Below are 25,644 nucleotides of genomic sequence, written 5' to 3'. Positions count from 1 at the left end.
AGTGAATAATTAGATAAGTATAAATTTAATATTTATACTTAACAAATACAAAACATAACACTAACAATATTTTATAAGTTGACAAAAAGGCTTAAGGTAAAAAAAAATTTTTACAAACAGTTAGATATATTATCTTCAATTAAGTTTAAATAGTGTTAATGTATTTTTTACTTTATATAAACTAAATTAAAAGAAAACATTTAAAATAGTTTGAACATAATTTTGATGATAACAAAACTTGTTTTTCTGTTGCAAATGGTTGATACGCTTCAACGGTTCCAAATGGTTGCTACGTTCATACGCGTGTTGTTAGCGTGGTTCATACGTGTAAACCATTTGTTTAAATGGTGTTTTTAATAGAATTGGTGTTTTTAGAAGAATGTTGGTTACGTAGCTTTGATCTTATTTCATATGCAAATATTTTTAAGAGTTTTAAAATATCTTACTGTGTAGTTTAAGTGTTTGTATACTACTTATTTTTTTTACAAGTGATTTTTTTATTGTGATCATTGCGTCGTGTAAACATTAATAAACTCTAAGTATAAATTGTCTAATTATTCATTACAAGTGTGTAAAAGTTTGTATAACTACTAAAAAATCTGTAGCAATTTCTTACTGAAGTATACTGATTTAATACGAAACTTCAAAGCTAACTTAAATAAACATTATACAAAGAAGAAAAATTAAAGAAATTATTAGTACTAACTTGTTTAAATTTATATATGAAACTGAAGAAATAATTTAAAATAAATTTTAAACACGACAAAAATTCATGAATTACAAATTATATTAATTTTGTAATTACAAATTACAAAAATGTAAAATCTGAACAAAATTATTAATTATACATTAATGTCAAATTTGTTCCAAACTTTGATTTATAAGTTATTGCTCAAATGTTCATTGTAATCAGTAAAGACCATATCTTCACATTTGATAAGTATTTATTTTCTTAAATGTGGTAAACTTAAAGGAGAAAATTGGGTCTTCACTGGCAAAAATCCATAAAAATGCAATTACAGCATTGAAAAGTGAAATTTGACAGAAAATTATAAATTTGGAAACATTTTGTAAACTTGTTGTCTTTTAAAATATTTACAAATTGCAATAAATAATTAACGCAGGAAAATAAAAAGATAAGACTACATATCTCAAAATAATTAGGAAATTTTAAAATATATAAGAAGTATATTTTTAAAAGCTTATTTAACTTTATAAAGTTTTTTAGTGCAGTAATATTGATTGTGTAATTTGCTTTAAAAGTTCAATAAAAAAGATCGATTGTAAAAAAATCAATCGTAACAAATTTAAATTCTTTCAGATATTTTTATTCAACCGTTTTTTTTTTGTGGTCTTTGCTTGGTACTTTCAATTTTAAAAATTATTTAATTTACTCGTACGAATATTGCTTGTTTTTTTTTAAATTTTTCTAATAAAGTTGAAAATAAAAGTTACTGATTAATATTTAATTTAGTTTTTGGTCTTTGAAAATTTTCAAAATTGTATTTGATACTTATTTTATGAGTATTAACAAATTTAAACATATGATTTAAATTTACAAATAAAAGCCTATAAACTATTAAATTGACTTCAAAGTTTCAACATATACTCATATAACTGGTTTCTAAATCCTATTTAAGCATGGTTTTTATATTTAGTTGATTGACCCTGATAAAAAGCAAAATTATTCAACCAAAAATATTGTATTTTAAAGTTTTTATGGAAAAAATTAAAAGTAAGTCACTTAAGAACACAATTTCTAAACATTTAAATCCAAACTGTTTTACTTCAGTAAGTCTGTTAAAAATTTCAACCATCCATTTATCAACTAATTAACAGATCAATATAAATATTTTGAAGTCATTCAGTTTATAACTTTTTGACCTCATTTTAAATTCTGCCCAGTTTAAACTTTTAAATAGCTTTTTAAACAGTTTAAGTGTTTGTAATTAATCAAACTTGCTAGTATTTAATGAAGCTTTTGACGTTTGTAATTAATTGTTTGTTAATCTAGTTCAAATGTTTTAATATATAAATTTTTGTTAAACATTTGAATCCGTTTTGTACTAACAACAGATTTATTTTTCTTTAGACTTCAAAACTTGTATTTTTTGATAAATTTTAAAAACAAATATTAAATAGTAACTATTTAATTCGGTTATTATATTTTGCTTACGAAATAAGTAACAATAGTTAATTGAACGCGATGATAAATTGTAAATAGGTTTTTAGTTCTTGAAATGCTTTTACAATAAAGTTCAATTGAAATAATTTATTTTAGATCTGGAACAGTTTGTTTAGATGTAATCAACCAGACATGGACTTCTCTTTATGGTTTGTTTATTTTATTAATTTGTTTTAACATAAAATAACTACTTCTTTATTATCTAATAAGCTAAAGTTTTAAATATATATCATCTTACAATTTAGAATATTAAGTCTTTTTTAGTTCAGTTAGATATGCTTAATGCTTGATACTTAGACTTTATAAAAAAGCAAATTTTACTTTTAAATATTTCGGATTTAGAGAGTTTTTACTTTCGTTCATAAATAATTCAAAACTTTTTCAATTATAAATTTTGAACTTCTAAATGCACGTTTTTGAAGTTGGCGAGAAATTAATAATTCATCACTTTTTGTAAAACTTAAAAGTTAGAGGTAAAAAAATAAAACAATGTTTTACACCAAGTTATACACATAATATAATTATTTTCATTTAATTGCACATATTTTAAATTATACTGAATAAGGCTAAGTTAAAAAAAAGTACAAATTTATTTAATGGTCTTTCAGTTAAGATCTAACAATTTATTACTTAAAAAAAACTGACATAATTTGCCTTTAGGTTGTTTGTGATATAAATGTAATTTTAAAGAATGAAAGATAAGTTTATTTACTAACAACATCAAACTTTATACAAAGTTGACTTTAACATGTGTCAAAGCATATACAAGGTTATAAAAGTTTTTTATGAGTTGTTTTAAGAAAAATTTATAAAAGAAGTTTTGTAAATCTGAAAAAATAAGTTTTCTAAGTTAAAAGGATCAAAATTTTTGTTTTATAATAAATAATAAACAAAAATCTCAAAATAAAAGTAAGTAATGTTTTGTTGCATGTTTAATAATTAAAAAAATATACTTGACTAATTTATTTTATAAAACATCAAATCATAGTATATTCGATATATAAGTGTTAGTGTTTATATTTACTTATCTTTTTACAAGCTGTATAAATAAAACTAAGGTCATTCACTTTTTTTTTTATAGTTTCCGAGAGTCATTAAATTTTGTTGTCGGTAAAACTCCTTTTGATAGTTTTCATTTAATTAAAAGTTGCTGAATTTTACAGCTAGTAAAACTATTCATTTAAATTATGTTACCTACCATTTTTAATGATCGAATTTTTATTTTAACTTAATTCTATTATTTACTTCTTATATATTTAATAAAACATTTTATAACTTAGTTTGAATTAAAAAGCAAAACTTATAGATTTAACTTTTAGTTTACAAATCTATAAGAAGACATTTATAAAAAAAACAATTTGGTAATAATTCAAGACCTATAGTATCTGTGAAAGATACACATCAAAAATTTTATTCTTTTGTTGCAAATTTTGTGTTTCTAAAATTTAAGAATTAGTTTTACAATTTGAGAAGTAGACTGCTTTTTACAGGGTGGCCATCTACCTGGATACTTTGAAATATCTGGAACTTGAAAATTCAAGCAACAAAAAAAAACCCGGAGTTCTAAATAAAAATGATGAAAAAGTCTAGAATTTTGAACAATTTTTATGTATAAATAGATTTAATCTAGGTTAGATAGGAAATTACTAATATATACAAAAATTTATAAATTAATTTAGTTTTTTTTTTGTTATCAAACTTATTAAAAGTAGTACTACATTATATTTTCATTAATTTTATACTTTTAATAGCATTTTAAAGTCTTATTTTAGTTTTATACTAAAGAAGGACAAAAAAACTTTCAATTTAAATAAACCTGAAAGAAATTTCTTGAAAACCAGGGGCCATCCTAGTTTTAATATGGTGTTTGATGCATAATATTTTTTTTTTAGATCTGCACTGTATTATTGACAAATTTAAATTTATTTCACACTTTTATAATATATTCGACAAATTTTTTTTTACAGATTTGTACAACATTTTCGACACATTTTTGCCCCAACTTCTGAGATATCCAAACCCAAGCGACCCTCTCAATGGAGATGCTGCGTCTTTACATATTTACAAACCAAAAGAGTTCGCTAAAAAAGTTAAAAGTTAGTTAAAGTATATAAAAATAACATTTTACATATTTACAAACCAAAAGAGTTCGCTAAAAAAGTTAAAAGTTAGTTAAAGTATATAAAAATAACATTTTACATATTTACAAACCAAAAGAGTTCGCTAAAAAAGTTAAAAGTTAGTTAAAATATATAAAAATAACATTTTACATATTTACAAACCAAAAGAGTTCGCTAAAAAAGTTAAAAGTTAGTTGAAGTATGTTAAAATTAGAATTTAATATTTTACAAACCAAAAGAATTTACTAAGAAGGTTAAAAGTTATATGAAATACTTATAAATAAAAGTTAGTTAATATATGTATATAAATAAAGTTCTACTAGCCGAAAGAATTGTCTAAAAAGTAAGTATAATTATATGTATAAAATTATCAAAAAAGTTTAAAGTAGTTTCAAGTTTACACATTTTAACGCTATAACGTATAGCTGGCACTGGTCTTTGAAAATAATACCCAGAAAACGTCATAGAAAATATTAAAACGTTTTCAAAATCTAAAATAATTAAATAAAATCTAAAAAAACATAAAATCAAACTTTTTCTCAAATAGTGTAAGTATTTACTTGGCCTCTACATAATTTCAAAAGTATTTATATAAAACATCCAAAATTCTTTCATCAATTCATCGGCAAACAAAATTTCGCCTGGGCACAAGAACTCATTGAAAACATTTCTTCTGAAATTAATCCAGCGTGTAATGTTTTGGGGTTTATTGAATTCAATCAGTATGAATATACAAATGTTTTATACAAAACTCCTATAAAATACGTTGTTTATGAAATTTTTAACAGTATGTTTCACGCAAAAACAAATTGTTGTGATTAAATTTAGATAAGATTTTAATTAGATTATAAGGGCTTAGAGTCACTTATAAGTATTTAAACAGGATTTTGTAGTTTTATAACGTTTAAAAGAAAATAATAATCAAAATATTATATAAAATTAGTAGCAATAACAATTTTTTTTTTTAAACTAATGATAACTAAATAAATTTTATTTGAAAATTTCTGTATGAAATAAGTTCACAATTTTATCTCAATTTTTTGCTCTTTCCGGTCAAACAGTTTTGCGTTGCATTATTCATTTCACTAAAACGATTAAATTTCCCATTCACAAAGTTAAAAACAACTTTTGAGCTTATAATTTAACTTTTTTTGACCTTATTCAAAAAGTTAAAGTTTATTAAATAAAAGCTAACATAATTTTGACCACATTCGAAAACAAAATAGTTTTTAAAGCTTAATGTATTAGAAAAAGTTTTTGTATCTGTCACTATTAAGATTAATCATTTTGTTATTTCAAGTTAGTCATTTATTTTTGTTTGTTTTGTAAAAACAAAAGCTTTTTCAGTAATTCCTACATCTTGTTTGTTTTCAATTATTTAATAAATTTTAATTAAGTTTAAATAAGTTTTATTTTATGAAAAACAAACAAACTTAATGTATTATATCTTTTATTTATAACAAAGACTGCATTAATGTTAGTTTGTCAAAAAATCTCAACATAGTTTGCAATGAGTAAAAAATCTAAATAGTACATTATAAGATTAAAGACTTTGTTGTCACTGTAGTTAATTTAATGTTCCAGCTGTTTCAATAAAGTTAAACTTAGTTTATTGCATTAGTAATGTTTTATTGTTTTTATGTACATCTGTTTAAATCCTAAATACAAAAAAAGGTTTAATACAAACAAAAATATTGAATTTAAAAAGTTTTGTTTTTTAGTGTATCATCATGGTTTTATTACTTAAACATTAACAATTAAATTAACAACTGTAAATAAGATTAATATAGTTTTATATAACAAATGAGTCCCTTATTCCACTCAAAACAGAACAACAATAATTTTATGAACAAAAACTTTTGTTTTTACAACACAAAAGTTTTGTTGTTTTTAAACAAAAGTTTTTCAAGTTTAAGCAAACAAGATACTTAAGTTGTCATAATAAAAATTATAAAATCTATTCATCTTATAAAATGCAGTTGAAAATTTCGTTTTATAATAATTTAGAAGCTTTATAGTAATGAATTTTTATTAAATTGTTTTTATTCTAAAATTTAAATATTAGTAGGTTGTAAAACAATAGTTAATTTAAGTTAAAAAAGAAAATAATCTGTTAAACTTTTCAAACCTTATTTTTTAACTTTTTCAAAATACAGCGTTCTTTTTCATATGTATTTTTTAAGTGTTTGTAAGTTTTCTAACTTTTAAAGTACAATTTTAGATATATTTACAATTTGTATATAAATTCTGATTTAACTTACCCATATTATAAACATATTCACTAGTAAAGTTTTTAAGGAAGCTACTATCTTATTATGACATCACATTTTTATACTTACACTTATTCACTTAAAAATGATGTCAATAGAACTCGAAATTAAAAAATACTATCATGTTAGATAGTTTTACCTTTTATTTGAACAAATAAATCAACAAACAGTTAAGAAAAGGTTGTTTGTGATTTTGTTTTAAAAATGTTTTAGTAAACTTTTTTTTTTCTTATTCACTTATTTTTTTTTTAAATAAATATAAATTAAGCTTCAAGTTAATAGGTGTGTCAGATTAATCTTTTTTAATTATTTTCAACCCTTTTAACAAACAAGCCTTATAATACCAATGATAAAGTTTACAAAAGGTTTGTAAAAGTTTATTTATAAAAAATTACATGTGATAAAAGTGATTTTCTCAATATAATTATAGGATAAGCTCCCAATTTTTTGTAAATTTGTTTTCATATAAAATTTCAATCTTTTCAGTATGTCTCAAATATATTTTTTAAACATATTCATAACTAAAAAGCTTCAAACTTTATTTTCAAATACTAAGTTCTAATCTTTTTAATATATACAGTATTATGATGACATATATTCATAATTTAGTTCTTTGGTAATTATATATTATATTTTGATTACTCAATTTTAAAATGTGGTTTTATAAGGATTTTTTGTTTAAGATTTTTATTCAAGTCAACTAAAATAAATATTATTCAAAACTTGAACTGAAATAAATGTGTTTAAGATAAACCTTTAAAATTATTGACCCAAAAACTAAAAAAGCTTATTTAAAAAAAATTAGCTGTTTTTGAATGTTGTAAAGTATTTAACGTTTAAAACATTTAAACTTTTCTAAAAATAGTTTTAATCTTGATACAAAACAAAACCAACAATTAATATTAGTAGAACGATTAACTTCGATATTTCTATAAATAAGTAAAAGTATTTGATAAAAAACTTATAAATACAACTTAAGGAAAATTAAGGTATGCAACTAAATAAATATAGAGATAAAATTAAAGTTTTAAAACACATTTTAATAAAGTTTTTTTAAAATAATAATAAAGTATTTTACTACATATCAACAATTTTAATTTATTTATAAGTATATCAACTTATATTTTCACATTTTTTTGCACACGTCGAAGTTAGTAGTTGTTTACTTCGGCAATCATTGTGATGTAACAAGTTTTATTGTGACGTCATTATTCAAACATTCAAGTGTCGAACAACAACTTTGCATGAGTTTGCATGCAGAACTATGTAGGAACTTGTAACATAAGTGAACTATAGAAATATAAGTTCATTTATATTGATTTGGATTTAATGTTTGTTCAATATTGAGTTTTGAAACAAATTGTTTTTCATAAGTTTGTGTTTAGATATATATATATATATACACATTAGTATATATATATTAGATATAAGTGAAAAATAAAACTTTTTGTGATGTAAGTTCGTTTGTGACATTTATCAATATTGGCTGTTGACAAATTTCTATAAAGCTTTAAAAGTACATTTGTGTTAATTTATGCCACATTAAAATTGTTATTACCTAAAACATATATTTGTAAAAATTTATTCAATAGTTTTATTATCTTATCTTTCTTATTCTGTAAATCTTATTTTGTTCTTTTATAAACATAGAAACCCTACATTTTTTTATATTAGACTTATCAAAGTATAGGAAAACTATTTTAAAGTATCATTTACAGTATTTAATCTTTACATCTTTGCATTTTTACTTAAGTAGTTAATAGTTAAGAAACATCAAACTTTTTTATCTATATTGAAAACCTTTCAAAAACATTACTTTCAACTTAAATTGTTCTGAAAAGAATTTGTGGTTTTAAAAGTATACTTGTAGTTGTTAATCTTGTTAAAAATTTTAATTTATGTTTAGAGTAAATTAAGCCGAGTGCAAAAAGAAAGACAAAATTTTACTGTATACTAAGTAAATTGTTAAAAGAGTAAATAGTTTAATGTTTAAACTTAAATAATGAATTTAGTTTTTGGTTGTAAGTCAAATAACCAGTGTCTATTATAAATTAATATAAGATATTGTATTGTTTAATCTGCTTTTAGTTAAATGGTGTAATTAAATATATTTATTAAGAAAGAAAGCTATAGTAAGTTGAATTTAGACAAGATTTAAGCATACTGTAAAAAAAAAGTAAGTTCAAAATTTTAGTTTCAAATCATAACTAGCTAAAAGCGTTTTTACAAAGGTAATAAAAAATATATACATAAAATAGTTCTTTTGTAAAACAGGAAATTTTAGTTATCATAATAAATAAAAACACAATACAAAATGTGATTTCCATATGGATGATAAATAAGCGAAAAAAAAAATATGAAAACTAGAAAACAAAGTCGTAAATTATAAAAACTACAATTTAAATGCAGTGCAAAACACACAAAAAGCCATAATGTCTTTCGAAATCACATGTTTAGTTCAAACGCTTTTAATAAATTGAAGTATTTTTTTTTAGTTGAGTAGCTTTCACAAAAATACCATGAATATTTTAATAATTTATTTTCTTACTTACAAGGGTTGTTTTTTATGTTTGGTTAACCTTATAATATTTTCTAGGTCGTTTAAGCTTGTTTTTGCAGTAACTTCAGTGTCAATTGCAAGTAGACAAGTTATAGTTTTACAGATATCAAGTTATACATCACTTAAAAACTAAAAACTTTTATTGTTTTATGATGTCATTAAGCGTTTATTATAATTTACTAAGCTTATTTTAATTTTTTAAACTTACTTATAAATTTTTTATTTTTTTAGAACAAAGTTTTCTCAACCAAAAACTGTAAATAAAAAAATACTTCATAGATTATTCTAAAATTCTTTGTTAAGTTGGTTTTATTTAAATTTAAATGTTCAACTTTGAAAAGCTTTTAATGTAGTTATGAATAATTTATTGCATTTTTGCAGACGTCTTTTACATAACGTCTGTATGCAAAAAAAGAAATTTAAATTTATAAAATAATTTTAGAGTGTTTTAAGTCATGAAAATATCTAGTTTATTCTAACTGTTAGTTACGAAGCAAAAATGTTAATAAAATTAAATAAAAAAACTTAAACTTAAAATTTGTATATATCATGAAAGGGTTTGTATTTATCCAAAATTATTTTGATTTTAAAAAACTAATAAAAAAAAAAATAATTTTAAGCTTATGAGTTTTTAGTGTTTGAACATTGTATAAGTATTTAAGTTTTTATGCAAATTAATTTTGAACTACTATTTTATTATAAACTCAATATTATAATATTAAAAATTCTCAAATCGTTCTTAGGTATTTCAATTATTCTTTGTGATTCTTTTGTTTTTATCTTAATACAATATATAAAAAGTATTATATTTCAAAAAAATCGATTAAGTTTTTATTTTATACTCATTACATTGTTTGAAGTACTTTTAGATTGTTTTTCAGCAAACAAATTGAATATATACATACAAGCTATGTGTATACAAAAATTTTAGTTAAATGGATTTAAAATTTTAAGAAATTAAAAGGTTCGATATAGTCTAAGTTTAAATTGGAAAACCAAAAACAAAAACAAGCTTTTAAGTTTAAAGTTTAAGAAATCCAATTTTACTTGCTTTTAAAGTTGCCACGCTTATAAAGATCAAAGCGTAAGATTTTAAAACTTTTCAATTTCACAGTTGTTTTTGTTTTCTATACACTTTTGTGAAATTTTTATGTATTTCTTTTCAAAACTTTCATCTAACTGAGTAGCTTAAAGTTTGTTTTTTATTATGATATGTTTGTTTTTATGCTTTTAAATAATATATACACTTGTAAAATATTTCAATAACTGACTTTGATTTTTTCACTACTGTAATATTAGTCTAAGTTTTTTATAATAAGTGGTGATAAATGTTAAAAATGCTTTTTAATTAGTTTCCATACGCTTTTTTAAGCTTTAAGACACTAAATTAAAGGCTGAACACAATAAATCATTCTAATGTCTTATTATTTACAAAAGTATTTTGCAAATTAAAAAAGAAAAACTTAGAAAATTAGAAGATCAAACAAGGATTTCTTCTATACAGTTGTTAAATTTAATGTTTTCAACATTCACAATCAATATATTGATTGTAAAGTTTCAACTAGTCATAAAAAATAAACAAATGTTGCAAATATTTTTGTTATTTTGCGACTCAAGTATTGGTATTTCTAAAAAAAAAATCCATTTGTTTATAATTTTTGTTGAGTAAATTCTGTTACAAAGTATTTTATCTTTATAATGTTTAAGTTTAACATAGATTTAAAACTTTCTGTAAAAGTTTTTACAATGTTTTGATAATTAATAAAGACTTAACTATATAAAAGATATAAAATTAAAATTAAATCTCATTTTTTGCCCTATTTGAATTCGATCAATATTTTTAAACTTATATGCTAATGTTTTTCAATAAATTTAGCTATCCTTAACTCACATAATTCCATTGATCATAAATAGGTTCACATAAAATAAGAATAGTTCAAAATAAGTTTCACGCACTCATTTGGTTACTTTGAAAATATATTTTGCATAGTATTAACTATCTGAAAACTTTAAATAAAAAACTAAATAAAAAAAATATATGCACATTATTACATAGAAATAGTTTTTTGTATTTCTTGACTAATGAATTATTAAAAAATCCTATAAGAATTTTGCACATAAAATATTTTTGAACTAAAAGTTCTTGATAAAATATTTACTATATCATTAATATTTAAATTGTCCAAAATCACTAAACAGCTCTAATTTTTAATAATTGTAGATTTTTCAAGCTAAATAAAAAGTTATATAAATTTTTTATAAATAATTTTTGTTACGTTTATGTGTAAATATATATTGTTTGTTATTATTCTAAGTTAATAAAAATATTTTATAACTTATACAGCCTACATAAAATTGTATATTTTGAAAACAAATTCAAAATATATATTAAGATTTTCACAACCTGGATAGAATTATAAAATATATTTGAATAAACAGTGATAGTTTTATTTTAGATTTAAATTAAAAGCTATTTTTATATGTAATTTTTTTTAGACGACAATAAAAGATCTACACATAAATAAACAATTTTCAGTTAATAACAAATTTCAGTTCTCAAGCTTGTATATAATTGTTATAATTTAAATGTTACTTTTTAGTATCAAATATTTCTCTGGCCTACATTAACAGATGCGCAACTCCTGAAATAAATAAAAATCAATTTAAATTATTTAACGTATTTTCAGCCTACATATAAAAGAAAAAAATTAAATGTTATTATTTTTCTTCAGCGTACATCGAAAGATACGCAACGCCGGAGATCGCCCGCGAGTTGTCCAACAAAAACTCCGCCTCCTCCGCAAAGGACTCCGATTCCGACAGCGACTCCTCACTATCCGACTTCACTGATGATGAGTGCGAGAACATGGACCTCTAGTATCAACACGGGGGGTTTTTTGAAAAAAAATTTCAGCTGTTTTCAGCTACTTTTAAAGTTTTCAGCTTTTTTAACGTGTAAGATTTTTGAGGTTTTTTTTTCGTTTTTTTTTGATTTTTTTTTAAGATGTAGAATTTGCTCTGCCAATGAAAATAGTTTAGTAGTCTATATTAAAACAATAAAAATAATTGTGTTTATTGGCATTAAGTTAGTATTAAGTTTATATGAATATAGTGCTTAAATAGTGATTAATAGTTTTATAAAAAGAGGAGTTTTCGTTATTTAGTTTTAAAAGTTAGAGCTTCAAAAACATTTTATTACAATAGAATTTTAGCTCTTCAATTATTTGAAGTTTTTTTTTTTTGTGATTTTATTTTTTTGAGTGAATTTACATGTTTCTATATCAACATTTTATCCGAGGTGTTTTGTCAATCTGTTTGAAGATTGATTAAATAAAAAACAAGTTTTCTGTGCTATGGTATTTTAAGATTGAAAACAATTTTAAAATATATCCACAATAGTTAAAGAATTAGTTTTTCAAATTTAAGATAAAAATTTAAAAAGTAACTTTTCTATGCCTCAAGTAACTAAAAGCTACCAAGAAAGTAAAATATTTCTGTTTTATATAAATGCAAACGTTCTTTTTTTCCTGTAAAAATATTTCTCTTTTTTTCAGATTTTTTTTGCTTCTATTCTTTCTGCGCTACTTTTCAGCTTATATTTTCTTCTGTGTGTTTAACTGTAATTTAAAATTGTTCCCACAAATATTTTTAGATTATATTAAAACAAATATTTCTTTAAAGTTTTTCCAAACCATATTGGAAATATTATTCGAATATTTTAAGTAAAGTTTTAGATTTTATTTTTGTTATTATAAGGTTTCTTTATCATCGTAATATATTTTCAGATTGTAATAGAATTTAAAATAAGCTATAAATAAGTATTCTTATAAAAATTAATAAAACTAATTGATACATAAAAACTTTTCATTTTATTCGATTTTAACTTTCTTTGCAAAAAAACAATTTTATTTTTGATATTTTATTCTTTTTTTTGCTTGAATTGTAACATCATATCCTAAAATAAACGAGCTTTATTGATTTTGTTGTTTATTATAAAAAATATAAAATATATACTTTTATTAATTAAATTTTTGAATTATAACTTTGTTTTTGATTTGAAATAATTTATATAAACTTATATTTTCTTAAGGTTAGTTTCTTTAAGCTTTAAATCTGTATTAGCTTGTCATAGAGTCTATAATAACTTGTAACAAAGATATGTTACTTTTTTTTATTTCATAAATAAAACAATCTAAAAGTAAATAAAATTTCGATTCCATGAAATGGAAAGTTCCTCTATAAAGGTTTATTTTCTAAAAATTGTCTTAACTACAATTATAATTTTTTGTTATTAGTGTTTATAGTTTATTACAAAATTAAAAAAAAAACCAAGTGAGATTAAAATAAAAGCAAAGTTTTAAACGTGTGATAATTGTTCATTTAATGTTTATTTTTTAATTAGTCACCATTAAAACAAATAAACATAAACGTTTGTGATAACAAATGTTTTTGTTTATTGAAAGTGTTTCTTTAATCATAGAATATAAAAATTTGAATCCTAAGAATTATTTTTTAACTTCTGTGATAAAGTTAACTTTTTAAACAAATCTTTATTTGTTCTTATTTAAGTATTTTGACAACTAAGATAAATAAGCTATGAAAGTAATTACAACCAAAAGATTGTGCGAACATTTAAAAAGTAGCTTTAAAAACCCTTACTTGAATAATAAGTTAATTTAAACACATTAAAAATACGAGTTTTTTTTATAAATAAGCAAAATAAAAAAATATATAGAATCGGAACAAAGAAAACAAAACTTAAACTAAAAAGCTTTTTTAAAAGTTTTTTTCAGCTAAAGCTTGGTACTACAAACCGTTATGTCAAACTCTTGTGAATATATTATTTCTCAAAGGTTCTTATTTATTTTTAGTATGGTATATAAAGGCATTGTTAACATTTTATGATAAAGTTTGTATGCATAATAAATAAATGGGCTAATTTCAACAAGTTAAATGTAAAAATAAATTGTATTTATTTTTTAGTAATGGATGTTTATTTTTAAAAACAAGTCATCAACCACATTAAAATATTTGTAAAAAAATAGTTATACTTATGTTAAGGTGTGTCTTGGTTTTGTGTTCTTAGTAAACAAAAACACCAATAGAAAAACAGATTTCTAGTTATTATTAAAGACACTTTTAAAACAAAATATCTTATAAAGTATTTTATGGTTAACATAAAATTATACATAACCTAGTGTCATCCTAACCTTTGATTTCTTTTTTCTAGCATTAGCTTGCCTTTAAACTTTTAAAACTTGAATAAATAAAAAAATAAAAAAATTGTTTTAGTGTTTAAATACAAATTAGTCACTCAAACTTGACAAATACTTTACTGACTTTTAGTGTTAGAAAAAAAAAATTAATAGAAATACTTGTAAAATCATAAAATTATTTATTATTTAAAAAATGAGAAAATTTTGAACAAGTTAAAATTTCTAACTTTTTGTTGTTTAAAGTTAAGCTTAGTAAGCTTCTTTTGTGTCAAACAAGTTCATACCAACTAAATTGTTTTTTAATTAACAGGATTACCAGATTTACATCATCAATTAAAAGCTTGAAGCGTTTAAACTGTACAGATAAAAATACACTTCAAAATCTGACCATCATCATTTTGCACTTTTATGTGCACACGTTGTTTTTATGCGGCAATTGTTGTGATGTAACAGGCTTTGTTGTGACGTCATAATGCAAACATTCGAGTGTCATCTGCCATCCAATAACAAGTCGAACAACAACTTCGTATGTTGTTGGCGATTATGCTTTATAGATAAGAATTTAATTGATGTAATTAACTTTTAAAATTAGTTTTGTATCAACTTTGTAAAATGCTCAACTTTTTTATTTATTTTGACTGTAACAAATTTACACTAGAAATAATTTTTACCAATATGTTTGTTTTTATATTTACTGCTGCTTATATGTTTTTATACTTTATATAGTATACCAAAATCTAACTATAGTTTTATTGCAATTAAAATAGTTCTACTCTCTAGATTTAGTAATTTTTGTGAAATATTTTTTGATAAGTTGCTTCTTAACAATTAGTTTTTATATAATGTACTACACTTTTTAGTGTTTAACAAAGTGTAAATATTTTTTTTAATTTATTGACCAGTATAATTTTAGCTAACAAAAATCACAATTCCGTAAAAACCTACACACCATCATAAATGCTTAAGAATTTTAAATGGTAAATATAGAAACTTAAAAATTCAATTATTACTTTCAAAACTTACCTTAAAACCTTAAAATGTTTGCAATGAATAAAATAAGATCTTTTGTCATAATCTTACACAGAAACATCACAAAAGAATTTCAACCACAAATACATCATTTATATTAAAAAAGAAAACCACAAATATGTTTTATATAATTGAAACTTTAAAAAAACATCTCTTTCATTACATTAACTCGTAAAGCATTTGTGGTTCAGAACTTTATAAGTAAAAAAAAATATTAATTTAATCTTATTACGTTACAAAAATATAGAGCTAAAAGCATATTACTTTGACATAGTTGATATAATATAAAACTAAAGATAAAATTATTAATGTTTAAAGATAAAATCTGTAAAAAATAAGTTCATACAAAAAATTTGTATTTGTAATAAAAAGCCACAATGTATTTCAAAATCACGTGAATTGAATTAATGTTTAAATGATTTAAAGAATTTTACTTATTTTATTGGTTGAGTATTTTTCAAATAAATTCCATGAATACTTTAGTAACTTATTTTACAAATTTCAAAGGTTGATTTTTATTTTTATTTAAAAACTAATTTGCTTCACTATTAAAAAAAAAATGTTTGTGTTTCTTACTAATGTCTTAAGCATTTATCTAACTTTATTATATTTTCGTTTTATTATACCTAATATTATCTTTTTGGAACTATTATTTAACATTTTTTTAGGTTAAAACTACATATTAAACAAGAACATTTTAGTCTTTATAATATATTTTCTTAGTACTTTTTGAAAATGTGAAGTATAAAAACAGATAAAATGTGCGAATAATAACATTTGGTGACGAGTAAACAAAAGATATTTGGTGTAAAATTTTTATTATGTTTTTATGTATAAGAACAGCATTCGGTAAACAATTTTTGAGTATGCATAAGAAGTTAGTCTTGTTTTCTTTTGAAACCTTTTAGTAGACAAGCCTTTATTATGGTAGACAAAAATTACCTTTTTAAGTAAAATAAATGATGAACTTCACCTTTTTCTATCAGTTTTATTGTTTTGTACAATAAATATTATGAAAAGCGCATTTAAATTAGCTCAGCTGACCAATGAAATCTTAAGCGACAATGAAACAAAGAATTTCCTTTACAAAAAAAAAAGTCAAAACAGAGAAATCTTTTGTTTTTTTATTCTTAAAATTCCTTTGTTGAATAAACAGCAAGCGTTGTCAAAACAACTTTTGGAAATCTTTTTATTCATAAGGGTGTACTTTTTTGTTTTGTTGTTTTCTATTTTAAAGACATTTATTTACTCTAAAAAGGTTTTAAAAACTAAATTCTATTTATCTACTAAAATTAACTTCAAAAGCAAATTTATTTAAAGCTAGTAAATATTATTAAGTTATATGTATTTAAACTTAATTTTAAAAGAAGTTACATTTTATACAAAAGTTTTGATTTCACGTAAAAAAGTAAACAGCTTAGTTTTACTAATTACATATTATATACTATTTAGGAAACGTTTTCTGAAAACAAATTTCTACTTCCTGCTTAGTAAGGTGTGTTGAACTTATTTTCATAACTTTTAACAAATCGTTTTTAAAACAAGGTTTACATCTGTCAAAGATTATATCAATAACTTTAGGATAAAAACTTATTTTTACTAAAACTCAGCTTGATTACAATAAGTATTTATTCAAGTTAAGCAAAAAGTTTTAACTAAATTAAATTTTTTAGTAGTGAAATTATATCTAGTTAAATTATTTTTTTGTTTTTATTGTAGTAATATTGAATTACAAGAGGCTTTTTAAACATTCTAAATTTAAAACATCAACTTCTTAAAATCATTTCATTTAATTTTAAACTGCTTATAAATTTGATTTTTTAAAGTTTATTAATTTGTATTTTAAAAGCTTTAGTTCAAGCTTAATTTTTTAGTGTGTAAAAACTAAACAAAGAAACAAAAACAAAAATTTAAACTGTAAAGCATCTTTTTTATAAACTATATTAAATAAGTTTGTCCGAAAAACTGCAGCAAGAAAAAAAAATTACTTTAACTTAAATAAGAAATACCTAAAAGTACTTAGTTTAACTTGAATCACCAAAAATAAAATGCTGAAATTCTTCAAAACAAGGATTTTAAAAGTTTATAAACTGTTTAAGATTTTTGCAGTTAAACTTTTGCGGCATTTCGATTCCTTGCTGCAATACGAACTAATTATGACGTCAGTAAGAATTCGAACATCCTCTCTCGTCCAATAAAAATCGAGTATTTGCGTCCATTGAGATTTTGATTGCGTGGTTTTACGGCTTGACTTTCTGAAAGTAAATTTAGAAGTTTTAAATTTCGTTATATTTAGTATTTTATGCATCTATACAAAATATTGATATTTTCTTTTGTTGGTCAACTTTTAAATGTTAGCAATTTCAAAAAAGCTTGAAAATAAATAATTTACCAGAGTGCTACCACTTTACATTTTTAATTACATAAGTATAAATTTAAGAATACGCTTAAAAGTTGTTATACTTTTAATTTATTATTTTAATAGTTTTAAAGTTTTTTTTCAATATAAGCTGAAGTATTACTTTTTAATATAAAATTATAAATAGCAGATGCAACAATATTGATAATAGAGAAATTTTTTGAATTGCTGTTACTTGTTATTTTATTACATGTATATATTCGAAATAATGTTTTAAAGTAGTCGAAGCGCACGTATTGAACCCATTAAAACGTTTAAGTAGGTTAACACAAACTAAAGGTACTCAGTGGCGCCTAGTAGTGGATAGAATGTTTGTAACAAAAATCAGAAATTAATATTGCCTGGGCATGACGTTAAACTGTTCTGGTGTATGACTCGATAAAAGAAAGGTTTTTTTGTACACCAGGTCCTTAATCCAAACCTTTTGAGCGTATTTTTTTGTCGTTTTATAAACAATATATTGCTTATCGAGATTAGTGCAAAGAAGTTGTACATTTTGTACGGAAATACTGTGTTGCAATAAAAGTATTTTTAAATATTTTTATCTTTCTAATTGATTGTCGAGCTTTAAAACTCTTAAAAAACATTTAACACGTCTTATCAATATGGGTAGCTGTCTAATTTGCACGAGCGTACGAAATTGCACAAGTGCACAAAATTGCACGAAGATACTTTTGCAAAAAGACTAATTTGCACGAGGGCACGAAATTGCAAGATGATAAAACTGCACGAAGATACTTTTGCACAAAGAAACTTTTGCACAAGCAGACAATTTTGCACGGGTTAAATACTTTTTCTTTCTGTGTTAATTTTTTTTTTTTCATTTAGTTTTCTTTTTTTTTTACTATAACTGTTACCCCTAACCCTTACCCTTGGTCAGTAATTTTTTTTTTCTGTAATTTTATACTCTCGTGCAAAATTGACCCTTGGTGCAAAGTCGTCTTCGTGCAATTTTGTTCCCTCGTGCAATTTAGTAACCTCGCGCAGATTTGTCTTCGTACAATTTAGTCTTTGTGCAAAAGTATCTTCGTGCAATTTTGTGCACTTGTACAATTTCGACTTTGAAAATACAAAAATAAAAACAAGTTTGTTATTTAATATGCATTAAATAGCATTAAGCTTATTAATCTAAACAAACAAGTTTTAAATTGTAAGTTCATAAAGAACTAGGTATAACTTATTTTGTGAGATGGTGAGCTAAGAACATAAACATTTAATTTATCATTATTATTATCTAAGACTCCGTTTTTATAGATGACGTCTATTATAGTAATTAGTTTACTGACTAAAAGCTTAATTATTTGATTTTAAGACTTTATGAATGTGACTTATAGCTTCAATTGAGCTATAATAACCATTGATATTTCTATTAAGTCGACGGAGTTAATGTATTTTTAAAAACTTGAGTAAATTAACATTTTTTTACATTTAAATGAACGGCAACAATGAGCTACTCTTACTTAATTTAGATTATTGAAAATAAAATGAAATTTTTTTTAATTAAATGACGGTTTTAAGTTTAAAAGAGATAATGTTAAAATTTGTCATATAGATTTTCTAGTAATTTGTCAGAAAAAATTACAATGTTACGAAAAAAATTAAAATTTTAGTTTATAAAACTTGATTAAAGAGTAATGAAAATAAAAATCTAATAATTTTTACAAAGGTGTCTATAGCCTAGCTTTAGTTACAAAGAGAATTCTTTTTGAAACTTAAGTTGTATGATTTAGTTTGTTACTTGTAAAAGTAAGTATTGAAATTACTGACAAATAAATGATAAATAAAATGTGAGTAAATGTAATTTCTGGTAACTTGATTATTTAACAAAGTTTTTTTAACGATCTTTAACTATACACCCTTATAACTTTATTTTGTGTAGTTTGCTTATTTTTAAAACGATTCAAATTAGACTGGGTAAATGTTAGCTCAAAGATGTCTTTAAAGCTATAGTACTTAAAACATTTTTCTACTTTGAACAATAAATGTCTAAATGTTCTGCTAAAACTGACTAAGGTCTTACAAAATGTAATTAAGCACAGATTTATATAAATTTAAAACCCCTATTTTAGAAATTCATCGATATACGTGTAAAAGCTCAGAAACCTTGGTGTTGTACATTTTCAATTAAATTCGAAAACTTAAAATGTAAGAAAAATGAATTAACAGAAATATGTTAATTAAAAAAAAATTATCAGAGTTTTCTTTTGTAAAAACCTGTTACATTGTAAATATAAAATGATTTAGAATTAAAAATTCTAAATCATTTTATATTTACATTATGTAACAGGTTTTTACAAAAGAAAACTCTGATAATTTTTTTTTAATTAACATATTTCTGTTAATTCATTTTTCTTACAATTTAAGTTTTCGAATTTTTTAAACTTTTAGTATTTTTTTAAGACTGCCTGTTAGATTGAAAATAAGTTTGAATATTATTTAATGACATCAAGCAGGTATAATTTTTTTTTTAAAGTTAATAGTTTTCATTCAACACATTTTCTACTGATAGCCTAAAATTAAAGTTATGAACTGTTAAGTGTCAGACGTTTTAATGTTAAAAAAGCCCGGCAGTAGAATTTAGATTATTTTAACTAATTTAAATCCTACTGCCAGAGGTCTAGTCAGTGTATTATGTAACATTAAAAACGATCTAGTTATTTCAGTTTTATGAACTTTGTTAGTTCTACTTTTAGTTTGAAGTAAAATTTTAGGATTCACTAGGTTGCAGCAGAGATTAAAAATATAATAAGAATAAAAATATTCTTTTTACGTACGTATTTGTTCAAGAAAGATTATTATGTTAACGTATAATCCAAAAGAAAGTATTTTTTGTTCCAACTTTAAGATTTTATGTATGAAACAAAAATATTTTACTTAAATAAATGACATTAACATTGTTATTAGATACTATACTTAGCATTATTTAAGATTTAAGTTAGTGTTACGATAAAAAAGTATCAAATATAAGGAAATTTGATGACTAAATAGTTTTAAAATTATTTTAGTGGAGTTTTCGTAGTAAAAGTTTTTATTAATGAATAGACTTAAACTCAGTGTCAAAAAGTCAAAAAACACGATGTTATCAAACAATGTTATGTACAATAACGTAGTAAAAAACGTTGCTATTAAAAAAAATATTTTTTTATCATTTTTGTACATAAATAGATACTAAAAACGATTAAATAATGTTTATGTTAACTTTAATAATCAAACTGTTAACTTAATAAAATAGATTCCATTTAACAAGCTATACAAACCGCTGCTGTAAAATGGCAAACGAAGGTTGATTTAAAACTTGATGATAGATATGTACAAAACTACAATAAGAACTGAACAACCTATTTACAAAAAAAAACACAAAAATCAATAAACAATTATTTTCTAAGAAACATTAGTACATTTTAATAAGTTTTGTACATAAAGATTACGAGGTCTTCTACACAACGTTTTGTTAACTTTTAATAGAGGTCAGTAAGTATTTTAATATTTATTTGTAAAAATCAAAGAGAGATTGAGGTTTATTAACAATTTAATGAAGAACAATCTATTGATGTATATATAAGTGGAAAACAAAATTAAAATACCGTCAATACAAAGTTGAGTGAGTTTTCATTTTATATTAAATAAAAATTTTAAGTAGAAAAGCATCTAGATTTGTATTTTTTAGTATAATTTCTACAGAAAGATTATTTGCAAACATTACAGTCAACAAAGTAATTATTTAAGATAAGCATAATGATTAATTTAATTTCTACTGAAATATTATTTGAGGCTTGCAAACATTACAGTCAATAGGGCAGTTATTCCTCATCCACTTACCAAACCTCTTTTCTTCACAAAATTTACGTTTCGCCCATCGCGGGCAAGCTGCCTTTAAACAACCTTCTTGTACGCAATCTACATTAAAGTGAAATTGAAAAAAACAATTAGATAACTTATATAAAAAGGCGAAAAATCTATAAAACTGTACAACAACATTTTTTAAGTTGCTAATAACCTTTATTGTATGCAACCTGAAAAACTAAAATCAAAATACAAAAACATAATTAAGCTTATAATTTTCTTAAAGTACATGCTAAGTTATTTCTTACATGAAGCCTTCCAGAACATTCAGAGTTTCTAAAGCCCATTTTAATCCCCCCCCCCTTTTTTTTATATTACATATGGCCGTTTTCTGTTAATCATTTACTTTTTCAATTCCTTAATAACTATTGCCCACTGATTGCTAAAATTGCTCTTATAGAGGAAGCCCTGGTTTAAACCGAAGTTATAGGGTTTGGTGGTAGTCAAAAACTTTTAATAAAAATATTTGGTAATTTAAAAGTGTTGTATAAAAATTGCAACAATATAATGTTTTTTGTAAGTGTATTTTACCACAAAAACAACAGTTTTTAAAAATTGTCTTTCTTAATACTTAAAAGTGTCTTATTTTGAAATCATTTGTTACGATAAATTGCTTAAAAAATTAAGTAGTTTTTTTTTTTGAATTTTTGTAGTTTGTAGTTTGTTGAGAGGCAAAAAAAGACACTCAAAATATTTGGTTGTAGAATCTGGTGCACGAGGAACCATTAAAAAAAAATCTTTTGTTATTAAGTTCTTTAGATTATATGGTAACTATATTTTATAGCAATATTTTTTCTAATAAGTAGCAAAACAAAAATCTAGGTAATTAATTTCATAAAAATGTTACAATCAATATTTTATATTTATATACCATTTGCAACTTAATATCAATAGATTATTCATTTTGTTTTATATTTATTACACAAAGCTTTGAATAATAACTCGTATAGTTTTGAAAAGCTTTGTGAAATAAAATATAAAACAAAATGAATAATCTATTGATATTAAGTTGCAAATGGTATATAAAACTTCCTATAATAGTACTTATGAAAACAACATTTTATAGTTTTTTTGAACGATTAAAAGTATTCAAAGACATTATTGTGATAATAATTCAGTTTTTAATACACAAATTAGCACATTAATGTTAACCAAACTTTACTTTTGTTTTTTAGTTTTGTGGTTGTTAATAATGTAGCATGTTTTTTATAAAAAGTAATAAATACATAATAGAAAAATAATAACTATTAATAGAAAAATAGGTTGTTTTTGTATTTGTTTTTTTAGGTTAAAAAGTACTTACTAAAAATATTTTTAGAAAAAAGTTCTAAATATTTGACAAAGTAGCAATTACTGTAACCGTAAAATTTTAAATAATTGCATTTTGTAAAACTGAAGTTAAAAAGTTAAGTACTAATTATAGGCTTAAAAGAAGTTCTTTTAAATATTTTACATTTAAAATCTTGAAGCAGAGATTAAATTAAGTGTTGTAAAATTTGTCATAAAGTTTAATTTAAAATAGTTTTTTAAGTTTTACAAAGTTTAAATTAAGTTTTAATTGTATCTTGAAATACTCAATGCGTTTTTTAACTAAAATGTTTAACTTTTGTAATATAACAACAATAAAAAAGTTTTTAATGACTTCAAACTAATAAATACTTTAGTTACTCGTTTTATTTCAAAACTTTATTAACTTTTGTAAGTTATAATGAACAATTATAAATAATATAAGCAACATATTCACTAAAGTAAGTCAAAAAGATAAAATATTTTATTTAATAAAATTATAGTTTAAAATAATTTACTCAAAGTGGTTATAAAAAGATTATATTATCATTACTATAAACTAATTTATAAAACCCAATATAAATTACATTAATCATTATTGTAAGCGGTTTAGTGAAAGTTGTTTAACAGAAAATACCAGTTTTATCTTTAGAAAAATCAAATTATCATATATCAATTTTGCATGTACATTTTTATTCCTTTCACTTTTTTATAATATAATTGAAATTCTAAGAACTTTTTAGCATTGTAAAATAAGGTTTAAATCTTTTCTAAACTTAATGTTTTAGTTTTTTACTTTCAAGAGAAGCATTGTTTTTATGACATATCTGTTTAAATTTAGATTAAAGCTTTATAAAAATAACAAGTCATAAATAATTATAAATAAATAGCATAGTTTTTATGACATATCAATTTAAATTTAGATTAAAGCTTTATAAAAATAACAAGTCATAAATAATTATAAATAAATAGCATAGTTTTTATGACATATCAATTTAAATTTAGATTAAAGCTTTATAAAAATAACAAGTCATAAATAATTACACTAACAGTAAATCAAAACTGCTTAAAACGCTTATACTTTTATTAAAAACATTTTTTATACAAAACTTTAACAAAAGAAGTTTTTGAAAGAAATTTAGACATAACTTTATAGAACTTTTACACTACAAATAATAAAAAAAAGTTAAACTAAATTTGTTTTAAGTAGAATTTTTATTAAACTGCTTAATGATATTAAGCTAAAAAAGTTAAACTGTTAATGTGTGTACAAAAATCATAATTTAAAAATGTTTCGTTAATACAACAATAATATTAATATAAGTTAACTTATAGCTACTTATAGATGATGCTTAATTTACGATATTACTTATACTTATATGCTCCTAAACTTATGTCATCAAAAAATAATAATGAAGTATCACTAAAATTCTTAAAAAAAATCTGAATATATATTTAATTTTTTAAAAGTTTTATTTTGTTTAAAATTACACTTACAAATATGTAGTAATTTATCACAATTTATATTTTTAAAAATAAAACACTTACTTTAAATATCAACAAACTAATCATAAACTAACTTCTACATTTTCCTGCTGAGTCAAAAAACTGGTTGACACCACAAGAAGATTGGGTTTCAACTAAAAATAAAAAAATTATAATGTATATTATAAGTACATCAAATATAATTTTGCAAGTTTTTATGTGAAACACATTACAGGGTGATCATTATCATCCTTTTTTTTCAGAGCTAACTTTTATAAAATAAAATTAAAATAGACATCTTAAAAGTTTATGAGTTTTTAGTTCGGAGTAAAAGTAAAATTTAAAGTCAATTTCAGAAGATAATATATTATGAGCTAAACTAATAAATTGGTTATTAACTTTGACAAAGTTAGTGCGCAAAATACCCGACTTTACTAGTTACTCTAGGCAAAAAGGTAGTATAAAGTACTTTTTTTTCTCATATATTTTAGAAAATCTACTGAATTCTTAAAGTTAAACTAAGTAGAGTTCAGTAAAATTCAAACTAAGTACTACTATACCAAAGAGAAATTCTAAAAAATAATTAAAAACCACAAACTAATTAATATAAAAAATATAAAAATCTAACCCTCAGCCCTGGATCTGCAAGCGAACAAAATTGCCAACATTAGATAAACTCTCATTGCGGAAATGTTTTATAAACAAACTTTCCAAACAGCAACCTGCAACTAAAGCAAATTGGAAATTAAATATTTATCTTATGCTAAAAAAAGATGTTAAGCGTTTTGCCGCTGGGCAACAGAAAAGTTTTATTTGAAAAATTACATTTATTTTAATGTAAATATTTATTTAAGTTGGAGTTTTTTCAAATAGACTTTGATGTACCACTAATGTGTTTTACATTGGAGAGACATCTCTGTAATTAGATTTATTTCATTACGCTTTTTAATGAAATTAATGATTGCAAATGATCAAAGCAATTTAAAACTTTTATAATTTTTTTTTTCAATTTCGTAATAAGTAATTTTTCGGCCATGTAAAATCGTAAACTAATCAGTGTGATTAAAAGTTATTAATTTTTAAAGTTTTCAGCAATATCAATGTATATATTTGTGTATAAATATAAACAAAAATTCAATTTATATTAATAAGGAACTTTATATATTTAAGTTCTTATTGTTTTAAAAAGCTTCAAAACTGTTTAGACGTTATTTTTACTTATTTTGGATA

The 25,644-nt window shown here is 22.2% G+C and overlaps 1 protein-coding gene across 1 annotated transcript in view; it reads left to right on the top strand.

Moving 5' to 3' along the window:
- The window catches only part of LOC145837208 (ubiquitin-conjugating enzyme E2 H-like), a 29,057-nt gene extending 16,125 nt beyond the window's left edge, over positions 1–12,932 (top strand). The window contains exons 5-7 of the mRNA XM_082944982.1: positions 2,282–2,334; positions 4,153–4,281; positions 11,868–12,932. Coding sequence (XP_082801108.1) covers positions 2,282–2,334; positions 4,153–4,281; positions 11,868–12,013 — 328 coding nt within the window. The 3' untranslated portion in view covers positions 12,014–12,932. The remainder of the gene's footprint in view (positions 1–2,281; positions 2,335–4,152; positions 4,282–11,867) is intronic.
- The last annotated feature ends 12,712 nt before the right edge of the window (positions 12,933–25,644 follow it).

Source organism: Thalia democratica, chromosome 5 (assembly GCF_965202585.1).
Source record: "Thalia democratica chromosome 5, ktThaDemo2.hap1.1, whole genome shotgun sequence".
NCBI lineage: Eukaryota > Metazoa > Chordata > Thaliacea > Salpida > Salpidae > Thalia > Thalia democratica.
Note: the sequence above shows the minus strand (reverse complement) of the source record. Positions and strands in the feature narration are given on the sequence as shown.